Source organism: Hydra viridissima, unplaced genomic scaffold (assembly GCF_058129835.1).
Source record: "Hydra viridissima isolate aposymbiotic clone 2 unplaced genomic scaffold, HvirCarnegie_v1 scaffold_12, whole genome shotgun sequence".
NCBI classification, from domain to species: Eukaryota; Metazoa; Cnidaria; class Hydrozoa; order Anthoathecata; family Hydridae; genus Hydra; species Hydra viridissima.
In genome coordinates this window covers 6,997,725-7,023,546 of record NW_028324311.1, presented here as the reverse complement: position 1 = coordinate 7,023,546, position 25,822 = coordinate 6,997,725, and the positions used below count along the sequence as shown (strand labels likewise).

Below are 25,822 nucleotides of genomic sequence, written 5' to 3'. Positions count from 1 at the left end.
ACAGGGTGTCTGCTAGATCAGGGGAAATCAGGGAAAAGTCAGGGAAATATGATATCTGGAAAAAATCTAGGATTATCAAGGAAATTAGGTTGAATTTTAGAAAAATCAGGGAGAAATCAGGGAAAATGACTCTTCATCAAACTTACATAACTTAAATAAGTTGTATATAGTACATGTAATATAAAAGTTTATTTGGCAGGTTTTATGAACTTCTCTTGCATCAAGCGAATCTTGAATCTTCACTTGCAAAAATATAAACAATAATACAACCCATATTAAATGTATCAATACTTGATACATTCAGTGTGGGTTGTATTATTGTTTACATTTTTGCATTTGAAGATTATTTTTCTAAATGAATCTAGGTCAATTTTTGTGAAGTTGAATTTGGGTAACTTTAAACTAAATCAAGGAAAACAGGTAGAAGATCAGGAAAATATCAGGGAAAAGTCAGAGAAATCCACCTTAAAATATTGGCAGACATCCTTTACATAACATGCATGCATAAAAGTTGTTATATTCTAATGTAAATGTTGTATATAATAATTTATATGTATGTATTTTGTATATATTGCATATAATATATGCCATATATACAATATTGACATAATATATGCAGTATATAAGTATATGGTATATGCAATTGCATATACAATATGACATATACATTTCATATTAAGCATATATGACATTTATATTATATATGTGTGTGTGTGTGTGTGTGTGTGTGTGTGTGTGTGTGTGTGTGTGTGTGTGTGTGTGTGTGTGTGTGTGTATATATATATATATATATATTCATATAATGCATATATGTATAGCATTTTATTAAAAGGAACATCAACTTCTAAAAACTATGAGAAAACTGTTCAAAATTTTGGGGATCAGGAAAGAAAGGTTTTGGATAAACTATTTGTTTTTTTGTTTTTGTTTTTGTTTTACTACTTGTTATACATTGTATATGTGTTAAGCATACATACATTGATTATGATACTGACATATATTGACAAAAGAAAACTATTTTTATTTTTTGTAAAAAAAAAAAATTGTGTTTTAATTAAAGTCATAAATGGATGAAGGCTTTAAAAAAATACATTTCATGTTACAAAATTACACATTTCTATTTTTTTTATGCAGATGAAGGTTTTAAATAACGCTCTTTTCCGTGACCTTAATAACACAGCACAAAAATGTGCTAGAATACCATTTTTACAGCAATCAATTCACCTACAGGGATAAATAACATAAATGTTTAAAACTTTAACTCCAAATATTTGAGTTCCATAACACCTTCATCCGTGTATGTCTTCAATTTAATAACTAGATTGTGTTTTTGAAACCAGTTTTCCAATAAGATTCAAATGCAATCAAATATTATTTAATTATTTATGTATGTTTATAGAGAAGTTGGCAGCTTTGGAGTTAAGATTAACGGAACTGGAGCAAAAAAATGATTTTTTAGAAGTTCAAAGTTTTTTGGATAATGAAGACATTGTTGTTCCCCCTGGCCTTCCAATGGTAAGGAAGATTTGGAGGGGCTTAACCTTATGCTACAGATGAAATCTAAGATGGCTCTCTATGTAATTTGAAATTATTTTTTATGTTATAATGTTTCTAGCAGTCTACAGGTTGCGTTTAAACTAGTAACTATTATTTTATAAGATCAAAGATAAGTTTTTTTATAAGTCTTATAATTGTAATTTATGAAAGGTAATTTAATAATACCTTAGTTATATTATACCGCATTACATTTTCATTTACCTTTGAAAAAATAATTTAAATAAAAAAAGTTGTAATATGTAGCATTATTTGTTTTTAGGTCGAATATCTATGTTCTATTGGCAGTAAAGTTGAGCATCCAAAATACATACGATGTGTGTTGGGAGCCATGTTTTCCAAAAATTTTAGCGTTTTATGTAATCTAAACGGATCTTCAAGTAAGATGATAGCTACTGGAGTGGGCAAGATTAAGTTGTGATGTTATAATTTTGTGTTAAAGTGCTTACTATGTAAGTATTACTAGTTATGTAAATTTTTAGTCTATTAAAGTCAACCATATTTTTATATATACAAAAATATGTTTACAACACTAAGAAAGAATATAATATGTTAGTACTTATGACAATTACCAGTGTTGTCATTAGTTGTGAATTTGTAAGATATTATGTTCTCCCTTGGTGACTTGAACTTATTAATGCCATATTTTATTGTTAACTAGAGACATTAATTGCCAATGTAAACCATGATTTATTAGTATTCAACTATATGATTCTTAAAGAGCATATAGAAGTTTGTCTTGAACCGATAAGCTAATTGCTCTCGGTTATCATATGCACATATTTTTAAAGCTGCTAACCAGTTAATGTAATTCTTAATTTGCAAAGTATATGTATAAGAGCTTAAAAATAACTTAAAAATAATTTATATTTAAACAAAAAATGAATTGAGTTTTTAAATTTATTTTCATTTTATTCTTTTAGCAACAATAAGAATTCAGTATCTTAATTCGAAGGATAAAGATATTTACCCGATCGTTTCAAGATGGTTTCAGGGCGCAATTGATCAAGGAGATGGGCGAATAAATAGACAGATGAAAAGCAAGTTTATAAAAAATCAGTTGCAGTTAATCAATGAAAAGAATATTTAGTTATTATTTTCTTTTGCAAATTTATAAAAGCTTATTTATCGTGATTTTATTTATAATTCTAATTTTTCTTAATTATAATTAATAATTATCTAATAAATCGCCACGTTTTTAAATACTTGTGTTTTAAAATATTGTTTTTAATTAAAGCTGCCAATATTAGTTTCAAACCTTTAATAATATTAACTACAATAATAGAATATTTTTAGTTCTTTATTTGTAAATATTTTTCTTTAACGGTCTGGAAATAAAAGTGTAAAAAATTTGTTCTTTTTTTTGTATTCAACTAAGTTATCAATAAATAATACAATATTTTGTGTGTCGACAGTAGTACTGTTTGGTAAAATCTGATATACAAACAATCACTATTAGATAGAAAATTAAATATGAAAAAGCAAAGTTATACTTTGTTATAAAGCAATATTCAAAACATGATTTATAACTTTTGCACTTTCAATTTAAACGCAAAAGTGAAATTAAAAAATCGCGAAAAAAAATCATATAGTTGGGCCGGTAATGGTACCAACTGTTAGCCAACTGTTTTATTACTGTTGGGCCGTTAATGGCAAACAATTGTTTAAAAACAGTTGGCTAAGTGTTGGTAAAAGCGTTACGTTTTTTTCACGGTACCAACTAAATAGCCGATTGTTGGCCCAACTGTAGCTAATAGTTGGTTATTAGGATCGGGCCAACTACTTACCAACTGTTCGATGTTTACTGGGATTGTTCTTTCTTAATCCGTTTTTCCGCATATTGCTTGTGAAAAAAGCAATCGATGAGTTTTTTATGAAAGAAAAATATATGAATTCTTTTCAATAAAAAATTCGATCTATAGCACAAAAATAAAGCGAGATAGCTAAAAAGTAAAAATGTGCTATTCTTTTTGCGACACCCGTTAACATTTTTAGAAAGAATTTCGTTGTTTCTAAAGCTAGGTCTAAAAGCTTTTTAAAAAAATAGGTTAAATAGGTCTAAAAGCTTTTTAACACAAAATAAGATCTCATCTTAAGGATGATTGTTAAGGAGATGTTACACTTGAACCAAAATCTTTTGAGTTATTTTTTTATTTTCCTCAAAATACAAAGAGGATTCTGCACAGAAGTATATATTACAGAAGAGTCATCTGAGGAAAAAAATGCAATACTTTTAGGTTTAATTCATAACTCTGTAAAGCAAATATACTAATTTAAAAACTTTAAATAACCCAACTTATTAGCGAACTTATTATGGAAATAGTTCCTCCACCTAAACTCTACTTATTTGCAGGTGTGTGACAATCGTATAGCTAAATTTATTTGACTTTTAGTAAACATTTCTATTTATGAACGGTTAATATTGACACTGTTAGAAAAATCTAGGACGGGGCCCGGGTACTTGCAGACTTATTCTAAAATAATTTGACGGAATAGCAAATGTTACCATGATATCTTTTTCTTACCTTTTAAGATATTCGACAACATTGTTTCTGCTACTTTTGGTAACACGTTAGACCCAAAATACTTATATTTCCTCCAGTCATTCTCTGTCTCTTTCAGAAAATTGCAAGATTATTGTTTAGAGATATTGCATAACAAGTAAATAAATATCGGTGCTGATTTATTAATGATAGATATAAATCAGGTTTAACATTGCATGCAAATAGGTTCATTTCATCGCATAAAAGGTATTGAAGTAAGAGCTTCCAATTTTTAATTTTATTTAAGGAGAAACCGTGTTTGGATAGATTCAAAATTTTCTAAACTTGGATAAAATTTATCATAGTGTTAATTTCATACTGAGATCATTTCGTAATTCTAAAATAAAAAGATAAGGAGATGTAAAGAAATTAGGAACAAACATGAGATTCGAACGTAAGTTAAAATGTGCTTTTTACATAATAAGGTACATAAATTTAAATATATATATATAAATTAAATTTTTTTTTTTTTTGCGAAAAATGTAGCCATTTTGTTCTTAAAAGAATACTCTAAAAAAGAGAATTTCTTTCATATTGCAAGAAATTAAATTCAAATTTTTCATGATTAAGTAATCTCTTTATTTGTTCCATTATGAAAATTTGTGCATGTTCAGTTAACTGAACAAAGTCTTATGATTTTATACAGTTAGCTCGGTTTTCATACAAAACCGTTGTTTAAAAGCTATCCCCAGTCCCAAGAGGAGGGATAACTAGAAAGAATACCATATCTTTAAACAATTTAGCAAATATAATTTTAGTAAAAGCTGTTCATGCGAAATTTTTTTCAAACAAATCATATAAGTGACATCAGCTTTTGTTTTACATATGTTAAGTAATAGACAATTAAAATTTTTTTTTTTTTTCTGAGTACTAGAAAAAAATTTTTTTTTTTTTAATTTTACCTCCCCCGGGAATGATATTTAGGCTAAAAGACGAAACTACAAATAAGGGTCTGCGTATCGTTTCATTTCCGTATTGTTATCATGCCGATACGATAGCGGAAAAAAAAAAGTATTATCGGAATAATTACGACAAAAAATCGGTAAAAAAATTTTATTCGGTATTGTAGTTAGTTTAAATCTCGGTATATACCGGAACTCTCGTAAATGCTCTGACACTTTTTTTCCTCTATCATATCGGAATGATAACGATACAGAAATGAAACGATAAGCAGACCCTCAACTATCAAATAATTAGACTTAAAAATTCTAACAAGAAACTGACTAATCTCTACAAATAGAACTATATCAGAGTAAAATTAAACTTCCAAATTCAGTTTGAAAAACTTACTCTGCATATTTCAAATATTACACTCATTTGGCAGAAAATTGCCACCTTCACTACTTGTTTAACGAAATAATAAATTGTGTTTCTTCCTTGTCGTTTTATAAACTCATAACATCAATTAACAATGTTAAGATAAAAATCAATGGTTTTAAAAGAAAAAAATGGTGATCAAAATATTAGCCATTAAGAAGTAATATTTTTTAATTATTATTAATGTAAGTAGTATTATACAATTTCGTAGAAAACTGAACTAATGTTTTTGAGAACTTGTATAAGTATCACTAAATACACGTAGAAAGTTTATCTTAAGACAAACATCAATTGCGTCTAGCTGAAGAAAAGTGAATCACTCAATGTAATGAGATAGTGGAACTGGTTCATCATGAATTAGTTCTGAAAGCTTTACCTTACGTTTCTTGTATCACTTGCTTCTTGAAAGTTTTCTGATTAATTCCTTATTGGGAGCTCCAAGTTTTTAGCAACCTGATAGCCCTATATACCAAGGCTTATACATGCTAGGTAGGATAGTATGTCAACCATTGAAGATAAGAGCTTCATCTGTTTGACACCTATAGTGGATACTCACAACAACCTACTCTAAACCTATAATTGCTCAGGCATGTTGATTATTAGACCTAGTTTTTTTCTATTTTTCTTCCAAATAAAATTCAACTGAATTCTTCAGCTAAGTGGTTTTTGCGTAATTAAATTTAATAATGTATTCACAATGTACCCAAGGAATGTATTCAAACCTATTTATCCAGCAATTAAGAGTGGACAGGCTCCAACCCATTGCTTTTTTTTATTCAATCATATCAATCATAAATCTCTCTTGGAGAATATATATTTTAAGGACATGATAGATAAATTATTGGTTAAAAAATTTCTTACTTTTTTTTTCAAGCATAGTTAAATCTTTTCAAGTTTAACCTGAATTGTCAAATTTTTTAGTGTCTACTTTTCTGCATATAAACTGGGTGGTAACTGTGAGTGTTTGGCATGCTAGACTATATTCGTTGATTTGTAGCACACTATTTCAGAAACACAATGGTTGAAAAAAAAAAAATAAATAAATAAAATACTTGGCTCATTTATAGTTTAAGTATCAGATAAGTCAGTTTTTGTGTATTTTTGTTTATATTGTTTAGATGTCCAATTAAATCCAAATTTAAACATGGAGACTCTGTGTGGTTTTCAGTATTTAGGTGTATTAAGAGCTCTTACAGCAGAGAATAGAAAAGTGCTCCAAATCAAAAGTTTAGAAATCTCAGATTCCAACATGAAGCATGTTGGAATTGAATTTTTTTGCTATGGCTTAAGTATAAATATAAATTGAGTTGATATTATTTTTTAGTTCTTTTAAAATTAGTTAGTAGGAACAATTTCAAGAAGGCTATTTTATGCAATTAACATACATATTTACACATATATATTGAATATACCATAAACATATAGTTACATAGATGTTTATTATGGTGGATCTCATTTTAACTTTATGCTTTAGAAAATATGTTGTTTGAGGAAAAAAGAGTCAAGTACTCATACTTTGATTTTCTTTTGGATAAGTCAGGGAAAGTACTTAAAGCATATCTAGATGATAAAGATAAAGGTATTTAAAAGCTATCAATCTGATTCATTATTTAATTCATATTATTTTTTATTATTTAGATTTCTCCAATTTACATACATTATAATCAGTAAACTTTTGCCATTCTAATAAATTAACTTTTTGTTGCTTTATGATTGATTAAAATATTTATTTTGGATAAATATTGTATATAAATTCTTTTTTTCTCATGTAAACACATCTCTAAAGAAAGATTTTTAAAATTTAAAAGAAATTTATGTTGGTGACATACATGGCAAAGAGTAGTTTTTGATTTAGAAGAAAGAATGTAATCAAACAGAAAAAGAATTTCAAAAATGAGGCTTTAATAGGTCTTTGAATGTGAAAAGAATATATTTGTTTAGATAATTTGTAAGAGAAGAAGTGAATGAATTAGAAGTGCAAAATATCATTTTTTTGAAAAATTAGTTGTAGTCTTTAATAAACTTTGGTTAATATATTATTGAATTGCTTTTTTTTTTTTATTTCTATCTATTTTTCTTTTCCAGATCCTGCTCCTTTGGATTTGTGTAAACTTTTCATTGAAAAAAGTTTAGCAGTAGCAACATCAGCATCTCTTGCTCAAGTATATATGAAATTATATAACTATTGCTTGTTTATAAACATTTCCCTGAGTATTTTCTTCAGTATTAACACTGCTATTACTGTTTCAATCATAACAACACCTACAATCTTCATAATTTTTGAAATTGACTGAAGGCCAAAAATTACATTTAGGCTATTGTCACTTAATGATTTCCACATTTAATTTTAGATTTATGACATTTATGCAGATGAATTATATCTATGGTTCAAAGTTGAAATGCTTTTTTTTATATAATGGAATTGTATTCAAAATCTTTTTTTTTTTTTGGTAAATATCTCCAAAAATGGAAAGAAAAATGACATTTTGGCAGAAGAATCAATTATCATAAAAAATCAACACCAATTCATACAAATTTTATAATGTTACATAAACCATAAAAATTTTATGTTTTTCATAACAGAGTATCTTAAATCCTTGGTCAGTATGGTTAAAGTCAAACAATTTAAGTATGCTAAAAGTTGAGCAAATGATTAGCAATTGTTTTGGAATGAGATAATTTTGTCTGATGAAAACAAGCTCGGAGACCTTTCTTTAAAATGCTGAGTCCAATTATTGTGCAAACCAAACACAGCACTTGAACCTAAAAATGTCAACAGTTAAATTTAGTAGTAGTTCTTTGATATTGCGTGGCTGAATGGTTTTTTTCTGGTATTGGAATTTTTCTATGTACTTAAACTTTCAAGTGCTTAACAAGTGAACATTAAATTCAGTTGTGCCTTCCAGCATGATTAAATTCAGTTGTGCCTTCCAGCATGATAATACCCCAAGCACACTGTATGAAGTATGAAGCAATAATTTTGGAAAACATCAAAGAGATTTTTAAATATCATATTAAATCTCCATATCCTAAACCAATTGAATTATTATTCATTAGGATCAAAATTTTCAATATAAAAAAATCAGCAACCTTAATGACCTCAAGTTTGTCATTGAAAGAAAATGGAATAATATCAATAAATGCAAGTAAAATCAAAAAAGTTATAAATGCTTATTGTTTTTAAAAGTTAAAATGAGCTCATTAATTGACAGTTGGCAAAATGCCTTTTTTGCATCAAATTGGCCCATTAAATGATTAAAGTAGTAACTAAACATTATATTTCCTAACTGTTAGATTTATTTTCAGAGATTTAGAACTTAATAAATAAGTGGGGAAAAAAAAATTCTGTGGTTTCTTATTTAAAAAAATAAGAAAAAAATCCTGAAAAGTGGCCAAAATTCTGTTGTATTTCAGTTCAACCACTTCATTTCAACCCTCTCACTTATCTTGGGAAAACTTTGTTATTCTTTTTTTTTTTTTTCTTTTTTTTTTTTTCTTTTTTTTTAATATTTAAAACTGAGTTATTTTTTATTTGTATAAATTTAAGCTAAACTTTTGTTTTTTAGGGTGCTACAGAAGATGAACTTAAGGTGTATGAAGCCCAAAGAATTTGGCAGCCATTATGCCTTGCAATGACTATTGTGTCACATTTGAAGTGGGATCTTGATGTTATTCAGAAAAGGTATAAGTTTTCATGAAAATATTTCAAATAAATTTTATTGTGGAGTAAAAAATAAAAAGGTGTTGTCAGTTAACCATAAAAATAATTGGTTTAGAGGTCTGCACTAGCCAGGTTAAAAAATTGGCTCCTTGGCCTGTTTTCCCTATGAAAAAACAAATCATTAACTTCAGAGTTCTTTATCTTATAAAAAAAATTTCTTTGTTTTCTATTATACATTACACATAAAACATTATGTATGCTGTAAATGTGTATTATTTGAATTTTTTTATTATTATTATTTTCAATAAAAATTATGACACACATTTTAGTTAAGTCCCTTAACTTGAACTGAGCTACTTGAATTACTCAACTACTTGAATTACTTAACTACTCAACTATCAAGTTTGAGGTCACAGCTCTAGATACTTTCATACTGAATGTTTTTGTGTTGGTGTTTTTTGTTAATTTATTAAAAATTAATGTGAATATAAAAAATGTTCACATAATCACTCTATATTGATTATACCTTAAATATTCTGTAAAAAGACCTACATATGCAAAATTGTATCATATTAAGTGTCATAAAATAGTGTTTCGCATTATAAATTTCAATATTTTATCTGGTAATATTCTTTTCTTAATAGCATTCCTCTTAACCTTCAGCAAATACTCATGGAAGAATTGCTTAAAGGATATTCAATTTTACAAGTATATTGATATTTTTGTCTTTATTGAAACTAACATTTTTTTGTAAATTTAAAAATTTCATTTAACGTTGCATTTGTTGTTATTGGTTCTAAATGCAAATTTTAAAGTTTAGACACCCAAACCAGAAGATTTTGATATCAACAAATTTGATAAATCCACTGCAATGGTGCATATTATTTACAACAGATGGTAATATTTGATTATTTCATTATAACGACTGTAGACATTTAAAACCTTTTTCTAATTCACATGATTTTATTTAAGCAGAAAACTTTTTTCCTAAAAAAATATCTTGTAAAAAAAAAATGTTTTACATTCAGTTAAACTCTTGTTTTTAGTTTCTATTGAGGCATTTTTTTCCTCCCGGGGGAAAACACCTATGTAAAAAGTCAAAACAATAACAAAGTATGAAGAACTGAAAGAAAGAAGTGTTTTGCAAAATAACATGTAATTTTATTTTTCCCTCAGGGTTGTCAGAACAATTACAAAGTATGAAGAATTGAAAGAAAGAGATGTTTTGCAAAATAACATGTAATTTTATTTTTAACTCTTTTGAAAATATGTTGGATCATTACTTTTCTAAACGAATTGTTATTATTTTTTTATTTTGTGCTCTCACTGTTCTTGTTTGTCTTTTAGATCAATATCAGTTAAAGAAATAAAAGAAAATCAAGAAGAACAAATATTTCAAAAAGTAAAAATATAGCTTAACAAAAACAATACAATCTTTACTAAAAATCTTACTAAGAAATGGTTGTGCCATTAGTTCACTTTTTAAAAAAATTTTGTAAACAATAAATGTATGTTGTCTTTTAAACCTGAACTGCTACATTGTGATTCTGTTTGAACTTATAAAGCAGTTAAATTAAAATTGATAATGGAGCACGTTATTTAGGATGATTTGTTGTGCTAATTTTGACCATTCATTTATTGTTTTGAAATTTTTTTTAAATATTAGGAAATAAGTATGTAGACAAAAATTACAATAATAAGAAGAGTTAAAGAAATAGAAATATATATTTTTAAATAAACATCTATATTAAAATAAGGTATTTTTTGGTTTGAAAACCAAACAGTATTTTGTTACTATTGAATAAAAACTTCATTATCTACCTTCTTAACTAAATATTTAGATAAAAGAATACAGAAATCTTTCATTGGATATTCTTGAGAAGGCAATAATGCTTGATCAAAATGTTGAAATCCCATTCCCAATTCCATGCTTGTATTCCCCTAATGAAAATAACAATAAGTTTGTAAATGGAAATGATGAAAATGAAGCTCCCAAAGCTGTTGAAACAAGTTCAGACTCAGTAGATTTCATTGTGACTGTTGCAGAAATTGTGTTAAAGGTTGTTTTCTTTTTCTTTTTTTTTTAATACTGCTATTTGTTAAGTAATCAATTTTGGTGAAATTTGTCTAAGGAATGCTTTTGTTTATGAACCATAAACAAAAACTAGCAAACAATTGTTAGTTATCATAATAGGTTTTGGGATTATACTAATGTTTGTTATATTTAATATTTTTAAGGTTTGTTATGACTTGGGTTGTTACTACTTTCCGAAGGAGTTGTACAATGATGCATGGAGACATTTTCAAAAAGCATGCCTTCTTATTGTATGCTCTTTAATGATCTTCTCTTAAATGTTTTTTTTTTTATTATGTGAATTTAGAGTTGTTAGTTTTAAAGGAGTTAGTACTCTGTTCCACTTTATTTTTTCTCAAAGCAATCCATTGTAATATCCTTATATTTGAAAAGTTTGTAGTTCCCTTTAAGTTCATACAAAATTTTTTAAGTTTACAAGAAATTTGGTGGTGTTGAGCCAAGTAATTTAACAAGTTGTTTTTATCTTTAGGATGAACACGGTGAAAGTATGAAGTCTCATGTTGACTATGAAAAGTTATCTGGATATTATCAAGCATGCTCTAGTGTTGTAGATAAAAAAATCTCCAAAGATAAGAGTCTGTTAATGCGATTGGAAGAGTCTGCTAATTCAGCATTTTCTGTAAGGATCAGAAAATTTGAATATTTATCCTAAAAATATTGCCTTTAAAATAACTAAATGACAAATTAGTAAGTTTGCAGATTTTTTTTCTTTTAAAAATTTAAACTAAAATGATTTATTTAAAACTTTTTAGTTTTAAATCGGCTCTTTTAGTTTAAGAGCAATATTAAAAATTTTAATATAGCATTAGTTTTTATTTTCTGCATGTTTAAAAGTTGCTTTGTTAATAGGGAATTACATCAATACTTATAGAAGATAATAATCTAAAGGAAATCCCCTATACACACCGTCAAAGCATTGAAACAAAGTTGTACCTGTTAAACATGGCAGATACATTACATAGCGTGTGTACATTAAACTTTATACGAGCTTGTCTTGATGACCTGATGATATCAGAAAGTTTCTTACTCTCTCTTAGTTCAATGACAAAGTCAGAAGTAAAATCATTTATTGAAGTAAGACATTTTAATTCAATTTTTTTTTTTGTCTTTAAAACATCCTTTAGATCATGTAGCAAATATAATTGGTTATTTTTATTTATTTTATCTATAACTTGTTTAGTTATGCTGTAAATGTTATGGAAAGTTGAAATGTGAATCAGTTAAAGAACGTTTGGGTGATGGAATAAGGTCATGATATAGGTTTATCTAATTGAAATCCACTTCTGCTAAGTTGTGTAATTGAGACCTATTGTTTACTTTTTCTTAATTTGTAACCTCAAATGACCATATACTGAAGTTCATAAAAAATGTTTTTTTCACTCATGACAAAAAACATTTTTCCAATGTTTTTTGCCATGATATTCATACTGTATAATAACTAGATTGATGTAGTCAAATCTTTTCAAATATTTACTTGGTTTCAATTTACTAAGTTTTAATTCCTTTTTTGTTTTAACTTGTTTTTAGAAGGAATATTTATAATATTTGTAATATGTTTAGACTTGCTTTGCAGTTTTTTACTGAAGAGCAGCGAATAGATTGTCAAGGAAATTGTGATTTTGAATTTATCTTTGAATCTTCAGTAAGTTTTTTTTTTTTAATTTCAACTGATTTTTTTTTCTCTCTTTGTTACAGATTTTTTTTATTTGATCTTTTTAGATATCTCCACCAAAGAAAATGAGATTTGATTTGGTTGAACCATGTAAAATTGGAATTGCCAAAGAAGAAAGTTTACACAGTGGTATTTTTATTTATCTTTTATACACTGCAGCCATTTGCTATAGCCACACCTACTTTTTAGTCATAGTTTGTTAGATGTATATCTATATTTTTTGTCATTACATATCTCAAAATATGTTAAATGAAAAACAAAACTGGGGAAAATGTAAACAAAGTAATTTTATTAGGAATTTATTTTTGAAATTTGTAGGCTGATTTCTATAGCCACACTTATTATTTTGATGAATACATAATAAAATATTCAATTTACTGAACATTTTGTTTTTTTTAATAGTCAGTTGAACCTCCTGAAAAAAAAAATCTAGGCGTACTTCCAACCAGGTTTTTTGTTAGCCTAAATGCATTGTACAATGAATCCCCTGATTATTTCAACTGGATTTTGATCCAGTTTATGAGCTGGCTACTACAACAAATAGATTTTCCAACTATTAAACCAAGATTTAATTATCAAGCTAGTTTAAATACTGCCATTATCTTGCTGGAACACAAATTTTTTGCAATGATACTTCACTTAGAATTTAACCAAATAGTTGTTCTTATAGCCTGTTCCCATCGGTGCCATCCAAATCATACTTCATCTTTTCATCTGAAAATATCTTAAACTTTTATCATCTATCTTTTTATCTAAAAATTTCACTTGCAGTTCAGAAAAATAAATAAAGTTGTTAGATGTTTCATCAAATTCAACCAGTTTTTTTGCTTAATATTTAAAAAATAACAAAGATTTTACCTTATCTCATTAATGTGCCATGTTCAGTTTAGCAAATTCCAAATATCTCTTTTTGTGCATGGGAGTTAGGTTTGGAGCCTTCTACTGGGACTAGTGTGCAAAGACTAATCCCAGTATTATTACTGGGACAAACTGTTTCTTTACAAACCAGTAAGTTCAGTGTAGACTTGATCTTTAACAGTGATATGGTGGAATTTGAAGCTATCTATTCAGTTATCTCTGGCTGTTAGCTTGGATTTTTTCAGCTTCCATTTGTTTGTGACAATTTTTAAGTAATTTCTTACCATCTTTTGGATTTACCAACCCTACATGCAATTTTTCTGATTGGCACTGCCTTTTGTCTGTAAGCTTCAATCATTCCTTTCTCCTTTTCACTTAATATACTTTTGGCATTATAAAGCAATTTAATTTTTCCATTTAAATTTAGCTGACTAAACAAACACTTCATGTGTGGCTATTGAAAAAGAATACTCAAAGTGTTGAAAACTTATTGTTTGACATGTGTAACAAACACACAACAAAAAAAAACTTATAAGCAGGGCATGGTCAACCAATACAAGCAAATGACCATTGTTCCATACAGGCCCGCCGAGAGCCATAATTTTAGACGGTGAAAGAGATATTTTTGGGCCCTTTACCCATAATTCTAATATTTTAAACTATTACTGTATGCTTTTGCTGAATCAATTGTGGTTTAATTCCACATTGGTTTTTGAAATCGGCAATTGTTCACAATGAGGATGCAATCTTGTATTACAGTTTTATTTCTAGCTACAATTATTTCATTTACTAAAGAATATTAATTTAAAGAATAATTATTAACCGTTTTGAATTATTGTTTTGTTTTTTTTATGTAATTAGTTTTTTTTTCATTATTGGATTAAAGGATATTTCTGAAATAAAAATTCAGACTATTTGTTATGTTTCAACCATGTTCAATAATACAATAATCAATCTCAGCAAATATACAAGTACTAATAAAAACAGAATTTTAACAAATAGTTTATTCCAAGAATAGTTCATTTACAAAACAAAGGTGCTTTTCTTGCTTTTTTTGAAGCGAAATTTTGAATAACTTTGTCAAAATCAATTGACCTAGATATTGAAGATTCGAGACTCAACATTGCCAAATCCACTAACCGTCCTTGTAGCATTGTAGTTCTTAAAAAGTTTTTAATCAGTTTTAGTTTGCTTAATGAGCGTTCGGCGGATGAAACTGTAGCAGGAATTGTTAAGAATATTCTCAAGCATACACAAATATTTGGAAAAAGGCCATGTAAATTAGTTTGACTAATCGAATTTAGGAGTTCAAAGGGGCTTAATTGATTCGATCCAAAATTTGCATAATGTATAGATTTTAACTGTTTTATTTCCATTACAATATCTACTTCACTTAATAATTTTGCTTTCATTTCCAATGTATCCAAATCAATATTGAGATAATTCCACATGAAGCTAAACTTATCTGAAATGCTCTGTGCTGCTTTGAATCTTACAGTAAGGCCACCAATAACACTATCTAATACCACATAGAAAACAAATCTTCTAAAGCTTGATTCCTCCATGGTCTCATCTTCATTTAAATCTGTAAACCCTTGATCCTCTGGCTCTTTTGCAATTTGCACCACCACGTCCTCTTGATAGTTTGACTTCTATATCCAAATTCATTGCAACATTCTTTGATTCTGACCAGATATCTTTCCATTTATTCTGAAGCTCAAGAAGTTGTCTCAGTAAGTGGTTTATGTTGTCCACTTCCACATCTAAAGTTGCATTTCTTGCTTGAATAACTTTTTTGCAAAAATCAATCGGAACAAGAATTTTGTACCATATTGATGACATTATTATGCAGGAAAATGAATTAATATAATATAAGGCACCTTCTACTTCAGTTCTTGTTTTAGAAGTCAAATTTAATTCTAAAAGCTCTTCCAATGACAATTTAATCCCAGAAAGTTGTGCTGCAAAAGGTTTGACACTTTCAACACGATCTGACCACCTTGCATGTGACATTCCTTTTAGTGAGCAATTGATGTGTTTTGATAATATCTCTCATTGTTTTGGACTTGAGCTGAACAAATTATATATTGTTTGAATCGTTCCAAAAAATGTTACAGCTTCAGGAATACATTCTGTCGCATCATTTCCCACAAGATTAAGTGTGTGACATCCACAAGGGGAAAATAGTGCTAATGGACATAACTGAAGTATTTTGGCTTGCACACCATTGTATTTTCCAGCCATATTTGATCCATTGTCTTATGCTTGTGCCCTGCAATCTGAGAGAGGAATGGAGTTATGTTGAAATGTTTCCACTACCATTTGAGATATTTCATCCCCAGTTTTATTGTTGCAATCTACATGTTAGAAATTGTTCAACAATTTCATATTTTGAATCTTTTAATATTACATATCATAATATGAATGTTGTTTGCTCTGTATGTGATGAATTTGGCGTTGCATCAACCATTATTGCAAAATACTTAGCAGATCTTCTTTCTTGTAAAATATGCTGTCGCACCAAATCTGAGCATTCTGCAATGAATTCATTTTGAGTATCAGATGATAGATAATGAACTTGAAGTCTTTTGCCTTTTTGCTGAGATTCTTCCACTGATAATACATGTTCTTTAAGTACCCTTTCCAAATAAAAAAAAAAAAAAAAAACTTTTCAATACCCTTTCCAAATAAAAAACGTCTTTCTAATTCTCGCCAAGCTAGGTAACATTCTCTGTGAACATTACTCCTCTCATGCTCTGGAATCCTGTTACACAACTTTCGCCATTTACCAGTTGCTGCATATCCACCAGGTGAAGCCAATACTGATCGCGAACTTAAATTTCTCTCAGTAACAGAGCTTTTGGAAATATTACCAGAAAATAATCGACATGGAAAGCAAAATAATGCCTGTTTATGTTGACTCCAAACCAGCCAGTCTCTTTTATGAACTTCACCGTTGACATTCTTAAAATTTACAATTGTCTGAGGAAAAGCCTGATTGTTAATATCTTTGGGTAATATGTTAGGAAAATTGACATGGTCATTTATGACATACTTCTCTATCTCAGATTGAGAGGGAATTTCACTCAAAAGATAACCAATATCAAGAAGGACCTGACCACAATTAGAAGCAGAAAGGCTTACAGTCTCAATCCCATTTGAATCATCTTCATTATCTTCAAACGTTTCAATTTTTTCCCCATCAAAACAGTCAGTTAAATCATCGCTTATTTTATCTACATCATTTGCTTTAGAAACAGTGTCCTCTTGTTCATTATCATTGAGATTTGATGCAGTGACTCCAACATCAAAAAGCGTCCGCATACCCTTTTTTTGCATTCATAATATGTTTTTGTCTTTCTTTCCTTTTTTGACATCCTGACTTGTGAAGAGGCAGCATCGTTTATGATAATTTCTAAAATTAAAATTGTAAAAATGTCATGCTATTAAATACAAAATATAAAGAAGAATAGAGTATTAAATATGCAATTAATTATAAGACTTTATAATACTGCTTTACAGGTTATTTATTAACAGTATCAATTATAATTATTACCTATTTTAATCAAGGTTTTGATTAATTATTATAAATAAAAATCGTTACTGTTAGCAATATCAAAAAGCAGTAACACTACACAATATTGGAAGAAAATAATTATTAGCAAAACCTTGAATGTACTTTTAAATTGAAAAGGAGAAAAGACTAAAATTTATCAGCTGCACATTGAACTTGTAGGAACAATAGAAATGTACTTTCAATTAAGTCTGCATGAAAGAAAATTTGAAAAAGAGAAAAGACCCGACTGAAAAATTCTAAAGAGAATCTAACTAGAATTCTAAATTCTAAATAGAATAGAATAGAATTCTAAATTCTAAATAGAAATTGTAAGTTACAATTAATAATGGGAAAATAACGAGAATAAATAGAGGAAAGTATGGAGACATTTCAACCTAGATTCGAGCTAGATTACTGCAGACAGCGACTAGTTAGTTTCTAGCTGTCAAGCTCTAGTTAGATTCTCTTTAGAATTTTTCAGTGGGACCAAAATATGCTGATCTTTTAAGTGTATGAATATCTTTTTCTAAATGTGCAAAATATGTGTTTTTTTAAGTATGTCACCAATAAATTTTTGTAATTATTATTGTAATTGTTTTAAAAAAAAACTTTGGTTAATGGGCCCCAATTGTTCTATGGGCCCTGGAGCAGTGCACCACCCTCTCAGTGGGCCTGGTTCCATACAATGTTTGTGATTTGAACATTGCATAGTATTCAAAAGTAAGGCACAGCTATAGAATATGGTTATAGTGTATTAATTTGTTTTAAAAATAATAAACTTCTTATTGCATATGATATGTTTAAAGCAATATATTTTTTGTTGTATACTAAATATTTTTTCAGTAGTCTAAAAAAAATGTGATAAAAAACAAATGGTATGAATGTACATAATCAATGGTAAAGCTATCATGTTTTACAAATCATTTTCTTTGATCTATCATAAACAATAAAATAAAGGTTTTTGTTTGGCATTGCAAAAAACTAAAAGCACCATTAAAAAAATTCATATTAAACTTATTTTAAAAATTATTTTTATTTACATTTTTAGAAATAGAACTTGATGATCGGAACAATTCTCTTGTACACTTAAAAGCAAAACTAATAGCATGTTTTGATCCAGAATCAATAAAAGATATTCTTTTTGCTCTACATGAGTTGTCTCCAGAGGAATCACATGCTGTTGTATGTTTATTACATTGTTTTATTTGTTCAATAAAAATTTGTTTTTAATTTCCAAAAGTTTTTTACAAATATATGATGTATATATGTTCTACCATAATTGTTATTCATTTTTATAGGGTTATGAGTGCTCTATATATGAAGAGATTTTTGTAGATGTGCAGGATCTTTTAATGCAAGATACTGTTCACATATGTGTTTCAAAAGCTAAACACCTAAGTACACTTAAGGTAAACACTTGAAATTCTCAATGCATTTAAAACTTTAAGGAATATTTATATTATCAAAAAAATACCAAAGTATAATTTGTTAAAAATATAAAAGTATATATTCATTTGTCAGTTTGTTGTTTTTTTTATCTCTTAAAACATGCATAATTATTTTTGTAGGTTTTTATTACAAAGTTTATTTTTCACTTCATTGTTATTAGAAGCAAACCAAGTGATGGTTTGCTTCTAATAACAAGTTTGCTACTGAATACAAAAGTTCTTTTTGATTTAAAAGGATTTTAGGCAAGCCTTATCAATATTGAATATATGTGTGGAAACATTGGTGTCTTATGGGAACCGTGTAAGTCCTGGATGTTCAATTTCTCGTGTGAAAAATGTTTTACACCACGAGTTGCTATGGACTGAACTAAAATTTGCTGAGCATGATCCAGACAGGTTAACTTTATTTAGATATAAATAGTTATGCAAATAGTTCATGGTTTTCACTTACTTAAAATTAGCTAAACTTTCAAATTCTTTAGCATTCTACCAGTTCAACTTTAGTTTTATTAATTTAATTTTTTTTGTTTAAATGAGTAATAGTATGAAATTGTTATGAGCAGCGTAATATTTTTTGTAGTGCAAAACCCCAAGAGGCAATGAGGCGTTGTAAATCCTGTATTCAACATCGTACACAAGGTATCTTACTTTTGAATGCAATTTACAATAATATCATGTAATAAGAAATTTTTTTTGTTAATTTTATTTTTTTTTTTAGATCCATCACCACGACCACATATTTTTGAAGCCATTATTTTGTTTCTGTTAAATCATAAAGACTACGAGTTTCTCATTAATTTAGGAGTGACATCTGATGTTAAATGTGTAGATTATATACAAGTAGACCTCTTTTCGTTATTTGATTTTTACTAATACTAGTTTTCAGAGTACAAGACTATTTAAATTTTTCTATTTTTATTTTGGATAAGAAGTATTTGAGTTGATTAATGGAAGTTGTAAAGATTAGATGACATGATTGCAATTAATTTTTTAGCTTGGTTTTAATCTCTCTTCTGTAGTGTGTGGGCTTCAAAGAGGATTGGAAGTGTTAAGAAATGCTGCCAAAGGACTTTGGGAAGCAGGTCTCTATTTAAAATAAATGAGTAACAAAGTCTTTTTTTTTTTCTTTTTTATTTAATCAAGGAAATAAATTTTCATCCATAGTCTTAAATATTGTTCTGGATGGTATTATTGAAAAGCCAATAGAAGGAAAAGGAGAATTTATTTGGAACCAACAGCAGTGCTACATCAATAAGTAAATTTGTAAAAGATATTTTCATACATTAAAATATAAAATTGATAAATTACAGTAAAAAGTTGAACTAAAATTTTTTTTTTTGCTTTTTAGTTCTTTTTTAACATTAAAAATTATTTTTTTATTACCTTTGTAATGATAAATTTTCTTTAGAGATGATCTGTTATCATTCATTCAGCAAGTTAAAGTGAGTTTTTATAGTGCTGTAATATAATGTATATATAAACAGACAGGCAGATAAAAAAAAAAACAGGTAGATAGATGATAAATGAGAGATGATGTATATAGTTAGCAAAAAAATTAATGGACTAAGAGCTTTTTAGTTTTTTTTATTATAACATTTTTTTTTTTTGTTGAAAAAATTGTTATCATAAAAATTAATAAAATATTTTAATAATTTTGTCTGCAATCTTAAGTTTAATTTCAAATCATACTAGGATTTTTGTTTTAATTCAGATTGCAATTGTTTTAAAGAAAAAATAATACCAATCATTAGTTTTAAAAAATTTAAACAAATAATTGCTTTTTAATATTTTGTTAAATCTCCTTTTGGTTTGATTACAGCTGCCAAATTTATGGTTTCTTTTAGGTCAATTTGATTGCAAGTTTTTAATACTGCATCTTTTAGATCTACTTTTTTTCTAAATGACCTCTCTCCAATCTTATGGTCCAAAACACCCATAAGTGTTCAATAGGATTTAAGTTCGAGAACTGCGCTAATTCTACAGGATTTTCAATGAACCATTTTTGTGTTTCCTTTATTGTATGTTTGGAATCAATTTCATGCTCGAATATAAAATGTTTCCTTATCTTAATTTTCTGAAGATTTAAGATTCTTTGTATGTGTGTAAATTGCGGCACTCATAATGTTATCGATAAAAGCTGCCTTTCTAACTCCTCACCATGACATAGCACCCCCCAAATGATTTCTTATAGAAATAAATTTGTACTTTTTCTTTATGTTTGAAACTGTGTTGTGAGTGATTCCTATCAAATTTTGCACTTCTTAGTAAGTTTTTTCTTGATTAACTAAATCAACAGACAAATTTCTTTTGCAGTTGTCCAATTCTTTTTCTCGCATCCCATAATTCAAGAAATGGTTTCAATTTTATATTTTTTTTTTGTTTTTTATCATTTTATGCTTTTAAATAAGTGAAACCTCAATTACAAAACTTTCAAAAACTTGTGTAAATTGAAGAAAGTCAACTAGAATTTTTATTAGCCCGAAATATTTTTTGGTCACATTAATTCTTATATTAATTTCAAATTGTTCTAGAACAATAGCAGATTGGTACATACTTGCACAAACCTACATGACCTGCACATACTTAAGCATCTCAGAAAACAATAGGGTTTGAATTTAATCAAAACTGTTTATGATAAAATAAAGAATTTGTTAAAAATTTAAGTCTACATTCATTTGGTCCATTAGTTTTTTTGCTAAGTGTATATATACTGTAGAGACCTACTGAAGAGAGTTGTTTTTTAACAGTGGAAAAACTTTAGTTTTTAGTAAAAAACACAACATCTAACACTTTGAATAGCAAATGTAGCTGACAAACACTTAAGAAGTGCATTAGACATTAAAAATTTAATACACTTGTTAAAGTTTTAAAAACCTGTTTATTTTACCTGTACTAAGGTTTAAACCAATTGTTTTTGATATGTATGTATGTATGTATGTATGTATGTATGTATGTATGTATGTATGTATGTATGTATGTATGTATGTATGTATGTATGTATGTATGTATGTATGTATGTATGTATGTACATTCATATGTACGTACGTATGTATGTATATATGTATGTGTGTGTGTGTGAGTGAGAATATATATATATATATATATATATATATATATATATATATATATATATATATATATATATATATAAAATCTGTAAATTTTGTTTTGTTTTTCAGGATGATACTATACTGTCACTGTTACTCTCTTGTGTGTCTTCAATACTGTGTGCAACTAAGGTTTCCTTCATATTAATTATTGATATCAAATAATTTTTACATAGTTTTTACTAATTACTTTTAAATTATATTAAATTAAACACTAATCCAGAATTCAATACTTGTAACTCAGTACTATTGGTACTGGGTTACAAGTATTGAATTCTGGATTAGTGTTAAACAAGACTGATAAAATTTTTAGGTGGAAGGGGAATTACAGTTGAAAGATTCTTACACGCATCTTTGGCCAACTGGTTTTGTTGGGTACTCCATAGTTTTCTTCGTTCTTATTGTTTTCATTATTTGTATCAAAATCACATTATTCTTAACATTGTTTATCAATGGTTTGCATTTAGTAAAATTCCAACCTCCCCTTTAAAGATCTTACCTATTTTAAAATTACTTTGTGATTGTTGTCTCAAGCGAAATCCTAGAAATATTGCATGGTTAAGAATTATGGCTGATGTTTATTTAGGTATTTATTTTTTTACTTTTTTATTTTATGTAGAATTATGATTATGTATGCAATTGTTAAAATGTTATTTAGATGAAGGAAATTACAAAAATGCTATGAAATGTTATCTTGAACTTGGCTCAATAGCAACATCATTTTTTAGTCGTTCAGTTCCTTCAAGTGTTTGGGATGATAAGGTACAGTGTTTTTAGTTTTATATCTATATTTTTATATTTTTTAGTTAAAAAAATGGGCAAAAATAGTTTGGCGCATAAATTTAACCCTGAGACCTCTGATCCTAATATACGTAAACTCAAATAGTCAAATTCATATCTGTAAATGTCATAATGCAGAAAAGTTATAAAGAATAATTATATTTATTAATTGGTACACAACTTTATATCTGCTATTGATAATTATAACTGAAAAAATTATTTCTGTGTTGGCAATTTAAAGTAGAAAATTTTAAAAACGGTTTTTTTTAGAGATGAAAAGAAAGATTACAATACTTACAACTTTCTTATTCTTAAATCTTTCCACATACTTTTTCTGAAGTCATTAAGTGATAGGCAACAGATTTTTATTAATTTTGCCTATTCATAATAGCTTAGACTACAGACCATGTTATCTAAGGTAACATATTCAGACAAATGTCATCAAGGTTTTAAAATAAGTAAGACACCCATTTACATTTGGTTTTATGAAATACTTCTTGCAATAAGATGTTTTTATCAAGTTTTCTCAATTCTATATATAGGTATACAAAGGTATGATCAAATGTTGTCAAGAGCAAAAATCTTATACCCAGGTAACATACTTCAAAATAATGTGAAAAAAAGTTTTCTTATATTTACTTTGTTTTTAAGTTGTTATTTTTTGTTTTTTTATCATTGAAATGTGTCTAAGTGTATAGATACTTAAAGGAGGTGTATAGACAAAGAGATTTCAAAGATTTGTATCATTGATTAGTTTATATATTATTCTATGATTGACTAGCTTTAGATCTTTTTAAATTAAATGATAATGAATTTTTTGAATATGGATTATTTTAATAATGGTTATGGAGTGAATTGCACTAGTAAACTGAAAATAATGTTATATAAATAAAATAGATTTTTGTCCATAGGTTATTGTTTTGTGTCAGTTCACAGATCCCATAGATTACAATACCGCTTTTAAAGCTGCACAAGAAAGATCTAGGTAAGATGAAGCTATAAAAAAGATTTGATTTTACAAAACTATTAAAGGTTCGATTAATATGTTCAAGATTTTTAAATGATTTTTTTTTTTAAGTGATGATGGATCGGATTGTTTCTATGATTGTTTGTGGGATGTAAATATATTAGAGTACCTTATTTGTATCTTTTCATGTAAAAATTATTTCTAAATTGCTATTATCATTCAGTTTTGCTATTTGTTTTATCTTTGTTTTTATTTATATTTGTTTTATATTTGTTTATATTTATGTTTGCTTTATATTTGTTTATATTTACTTGTTTGGTCAATAAGCATATAAAAAATTATTCTTGTAAATAAATTGTGAAGACAATATTTAAGCTTCCTATTAAAGCAGGTGATATATAACTTTTTTGGATTTTTATCAATACTACATCACACATGTGTAGCTGTGTATTCCATGCAAAAGTGATTACTTTTGCATGGAATACACAGCTACACATGTGTGATGTAGTATTGTACGATGGTTAAATATAGATGGGCCAATAGGGGGGCTTACATGGCGCAACAATGTTGCTATGCGCCATGCAAGGACCTTTACTACCTTTATCACTGGGAAAGCACTGAATATGGAAGAAACTGCTTCCCAGTTTTAGATTTTGTGATCTCTTGGCTACTTTTTATTCTTAATTAGAAAAAAGAGATCAGCTCTCTTAAGAATTTTCCAGATTTCTGCTATAACACAACTATCTCATTGAACTTTATAAATTGAAATGTAAATAGTTTTTAGTCATTAAAAAAGCTTCTCAATACGGTCATGATTATCTTTCTGTTCACAAATAGTCAGCAGTATTAGCCAGTGCTTTACATATGACTGAAAAATCAGGCGAGCTAAGCAACTATATGTAACATTAAAATCATTTCTCTACTCTAATAAACCATGCATTTTTTTGACATTGAGTGTATTATCAGGCAAAACTATTCACAGAGCAACCAAACTGGTTCTAGTATTTTTATTTAAAATTAATTGCAACTTTAACAAAATAATCTGCTTTTTGTTCACTATCCATTAATCAGCTTCAACTTCCTGTTTATTTTAGCTTTGATATCAACCTCACACTTACTAACATGGTATTGTGAGGTTGATATCAAAGCTAAATATTAATTACATGGAATACAGTAAGAATCATCTGAATCTTGTTGTAATTTTTAAGTAAGTTTATAAACATTTTTGTTTAATTAAAAACTTTATGAACACCTTAACTTATGTAGTTTGCCATGCTAAAAGAGGTGAAGTGGAGAAAAGAAAACTTGCTGTAAGTTTTTTTTTTATTTGTGTGAATTTTTTTATTGTATGTAGCAGTGTATGGACTATATGTTGCAAACAATCAAGTAGTCTGCAAGTATAATATATATAATATATAAATATATATATATATATATATATATATATATTTGCAAATATAATTTAGTATTCATAATTTTTCATGCTTATATTGTTTTAATCCTCATAAAAACTTCATTTTATAGTTTTAATTTCCATTCAAATCAAAAGTTTTTAAACTAAATAAATTTTACAGCAAGTCAAATGGAAAATTTTGAAATATATCAAATTTTTTAATGATTTTTCTTTTTTCTTTGTAATAATAATGCTGTGGTTGCATGTTTCATTTATTAGGTAAAAATACTTGGCCAGCCAGAACTAAATAATCGTGACAGCCCACAAATACTTGAACAATCAGCAGAAGTGCGAAAGACAAAATTTTTGCGTTCCCTAGCTAAACTTTACTGGGCTTGAACATTTTTTTTGAAAAAATTGTCTTTGTGAAGTCTTCTAAAACAACAGTATTGATGATGAGAGAGGAGAGCACTTGAAGCACCAATTAAGATGAGAACAAATGTCAGTTACCTGGAATAAATTGCAGTTTTTTCATTGTAGAATACTGGAGTAAAAATTCTAATAGCTTTATTTTGATTTTCCAAAAATAAACATCTAAATTATTCTGTGGTATAAGGTTTTCAAGGAAACTATGAGTTTGAGAACTTTTGTGCAAACTGATGCAGAAAGTTACATTTGAATAATTTGTATTTTGTTTTAAATTTTTATTCTGTGAAATAAACCTGCTGAGTTGAAAATATGTTTGTGTTTTCGTTTCTTAATCTTAAATATAAAATTTGATGGATTTATGTATTTTCAATGCTCCATATATAAGTTATTTATAAGTTATTTATAATACAAATAGTTTATAGTAGTTTATGTTTTGTATTCT

General features: G+C 27.5%; 1 protein-coding gene and 1 long non-coding RNA gene across 6 annotated transcripts in view; both read left to right on the top strand.

The window, feature by feature from the left end:
- LOC149881019 (uncharacterized) overlaps nucleotides 1-2,704 on the top strand; it is a 2,717-nt gene extending 13 nt beyond the window's left edge. The window contains exons 1-4 of the long non-coding RNA XR_016445717.1: nucleotides 1-894; nucleotides 1,400-1,577; nucleotides 1,817-2,006; nucleotides 2,478-2,704. The exon at nucleotides 1-894 is cut by the window's left edge and continues 13 nt beyond it. This is a non-coding gene — a long non-coding RNA (uncharacterized LOC149881019). The remainder of the gene's footprint in view (nucleotides 895-1,399; nucleotides 1,578-1,816; nucleotides 2,007-2,477) is intronic.
- A 3,025-nt stretch (nucleotides 2,705-5,729) lies between these two features.
- LOC145194061 (integrator complex subunit 8-like) lies at nucleotides 5,730-25,688 on the top strand. 5 transcript variants are annotated; one of them, XM_090069825.1, is made up of 32 exons: nucleotides 5,730-6,001; nucleotides 6,889-6,993; nucleotides 7,500-7,576; nucleotides 8,981-9,096; nucleotides 9,720-9,783; nucleotides 9,891-9,972; nucleotides 10,252-10,314; nucleotides 10,423-10,477; nucleotides 10,917-11,135; nucleotides 11,314-11,400; nucleotides 11,640-11,789; nucleotides 12,020-12,244; nucleotides 12,351-12,418; nucleotides 12,731-12,812; nucleotides 12,890-12,971; nucleotides 18,305-18,438; nucleotides 18,555-18,665; nucleotides 18,940-19,100; nucleotides 19,285-19,343; nucleotides 19,423-19,544; nucleotides 19,699-19,786; nucleotides 19,869-19,959; nucleotides 20,113-20,146; nucleotides 21,884-21,943; nucleotides 22,125-22,186; nucleotides 22,279-22,397; nucleotides 22,470-22,573; nucleotides 23,134-23,184; nucleotides 23,503-23,576; nucleotides 23,670-23,734; nucleotides 24,825-24,868; nucleotides 25,231-25,688. In XM_090069825.1, exons 6-32 carry the CDS (start codon nucleotides 9,947-9,949, stop codon nucleotides 25,348-25,350), a joined length of 2,556 nt encoding a protein of 851 aa, XP_089925951.1. In that variant the 5' UTR covers nucleotides 5,730-6,001; nucleotides 6,889-6,993; nucleotides 7,500-7,576; nucleotides 8,981-9,096; nucleotides 9,720-9,783; nucleotides 9,891-9,946; the 3' UTR covers nucleotides 25,351-25,688. The 5 variants fall into 5 exon arrangements, with proteins under 5 accessions (XP_089925951.1, XP_089925953.1, XP_089925950.1 ...); XM_090069824.1 differs by having other exon boundaries at nucleotides 5,883-6,001; nucleotides 9,896-9,972; XM_090069823.1 differs by lacking the exon at nucleotides 5,730-6,001 and adding an exon at nucleotides 6,497-6,703 and having other exon boundaries at nucleotides 9,896-9,972.
- Nucleotides 25,689-25,822: the final 134 nt, after the last annotated feature.

Coding starts and splice junctions, on each gene's coding strand:
- LOC145194061 (XM_090069823.1), top strand. CDS start 6,559: ATGGAGACTCTGTGTGGTTTTCAGTATTTAGGTGTATTAAGAGCTCTT. Junction 11,136..11,313: donor TTGCAGAAATTGTGTTAAAG/GTTGTTTTCTTT, acceptor AATATTTTTAAG/GTTTGTTATGACTTGGGTTG. Junction 19,545..19,698: donor AATGTGTAGATTATATACAA/GTAGACCTCTTT, acceptor TTAATTTTTTAG/CTTGGTTTTAATCTCTCTTC.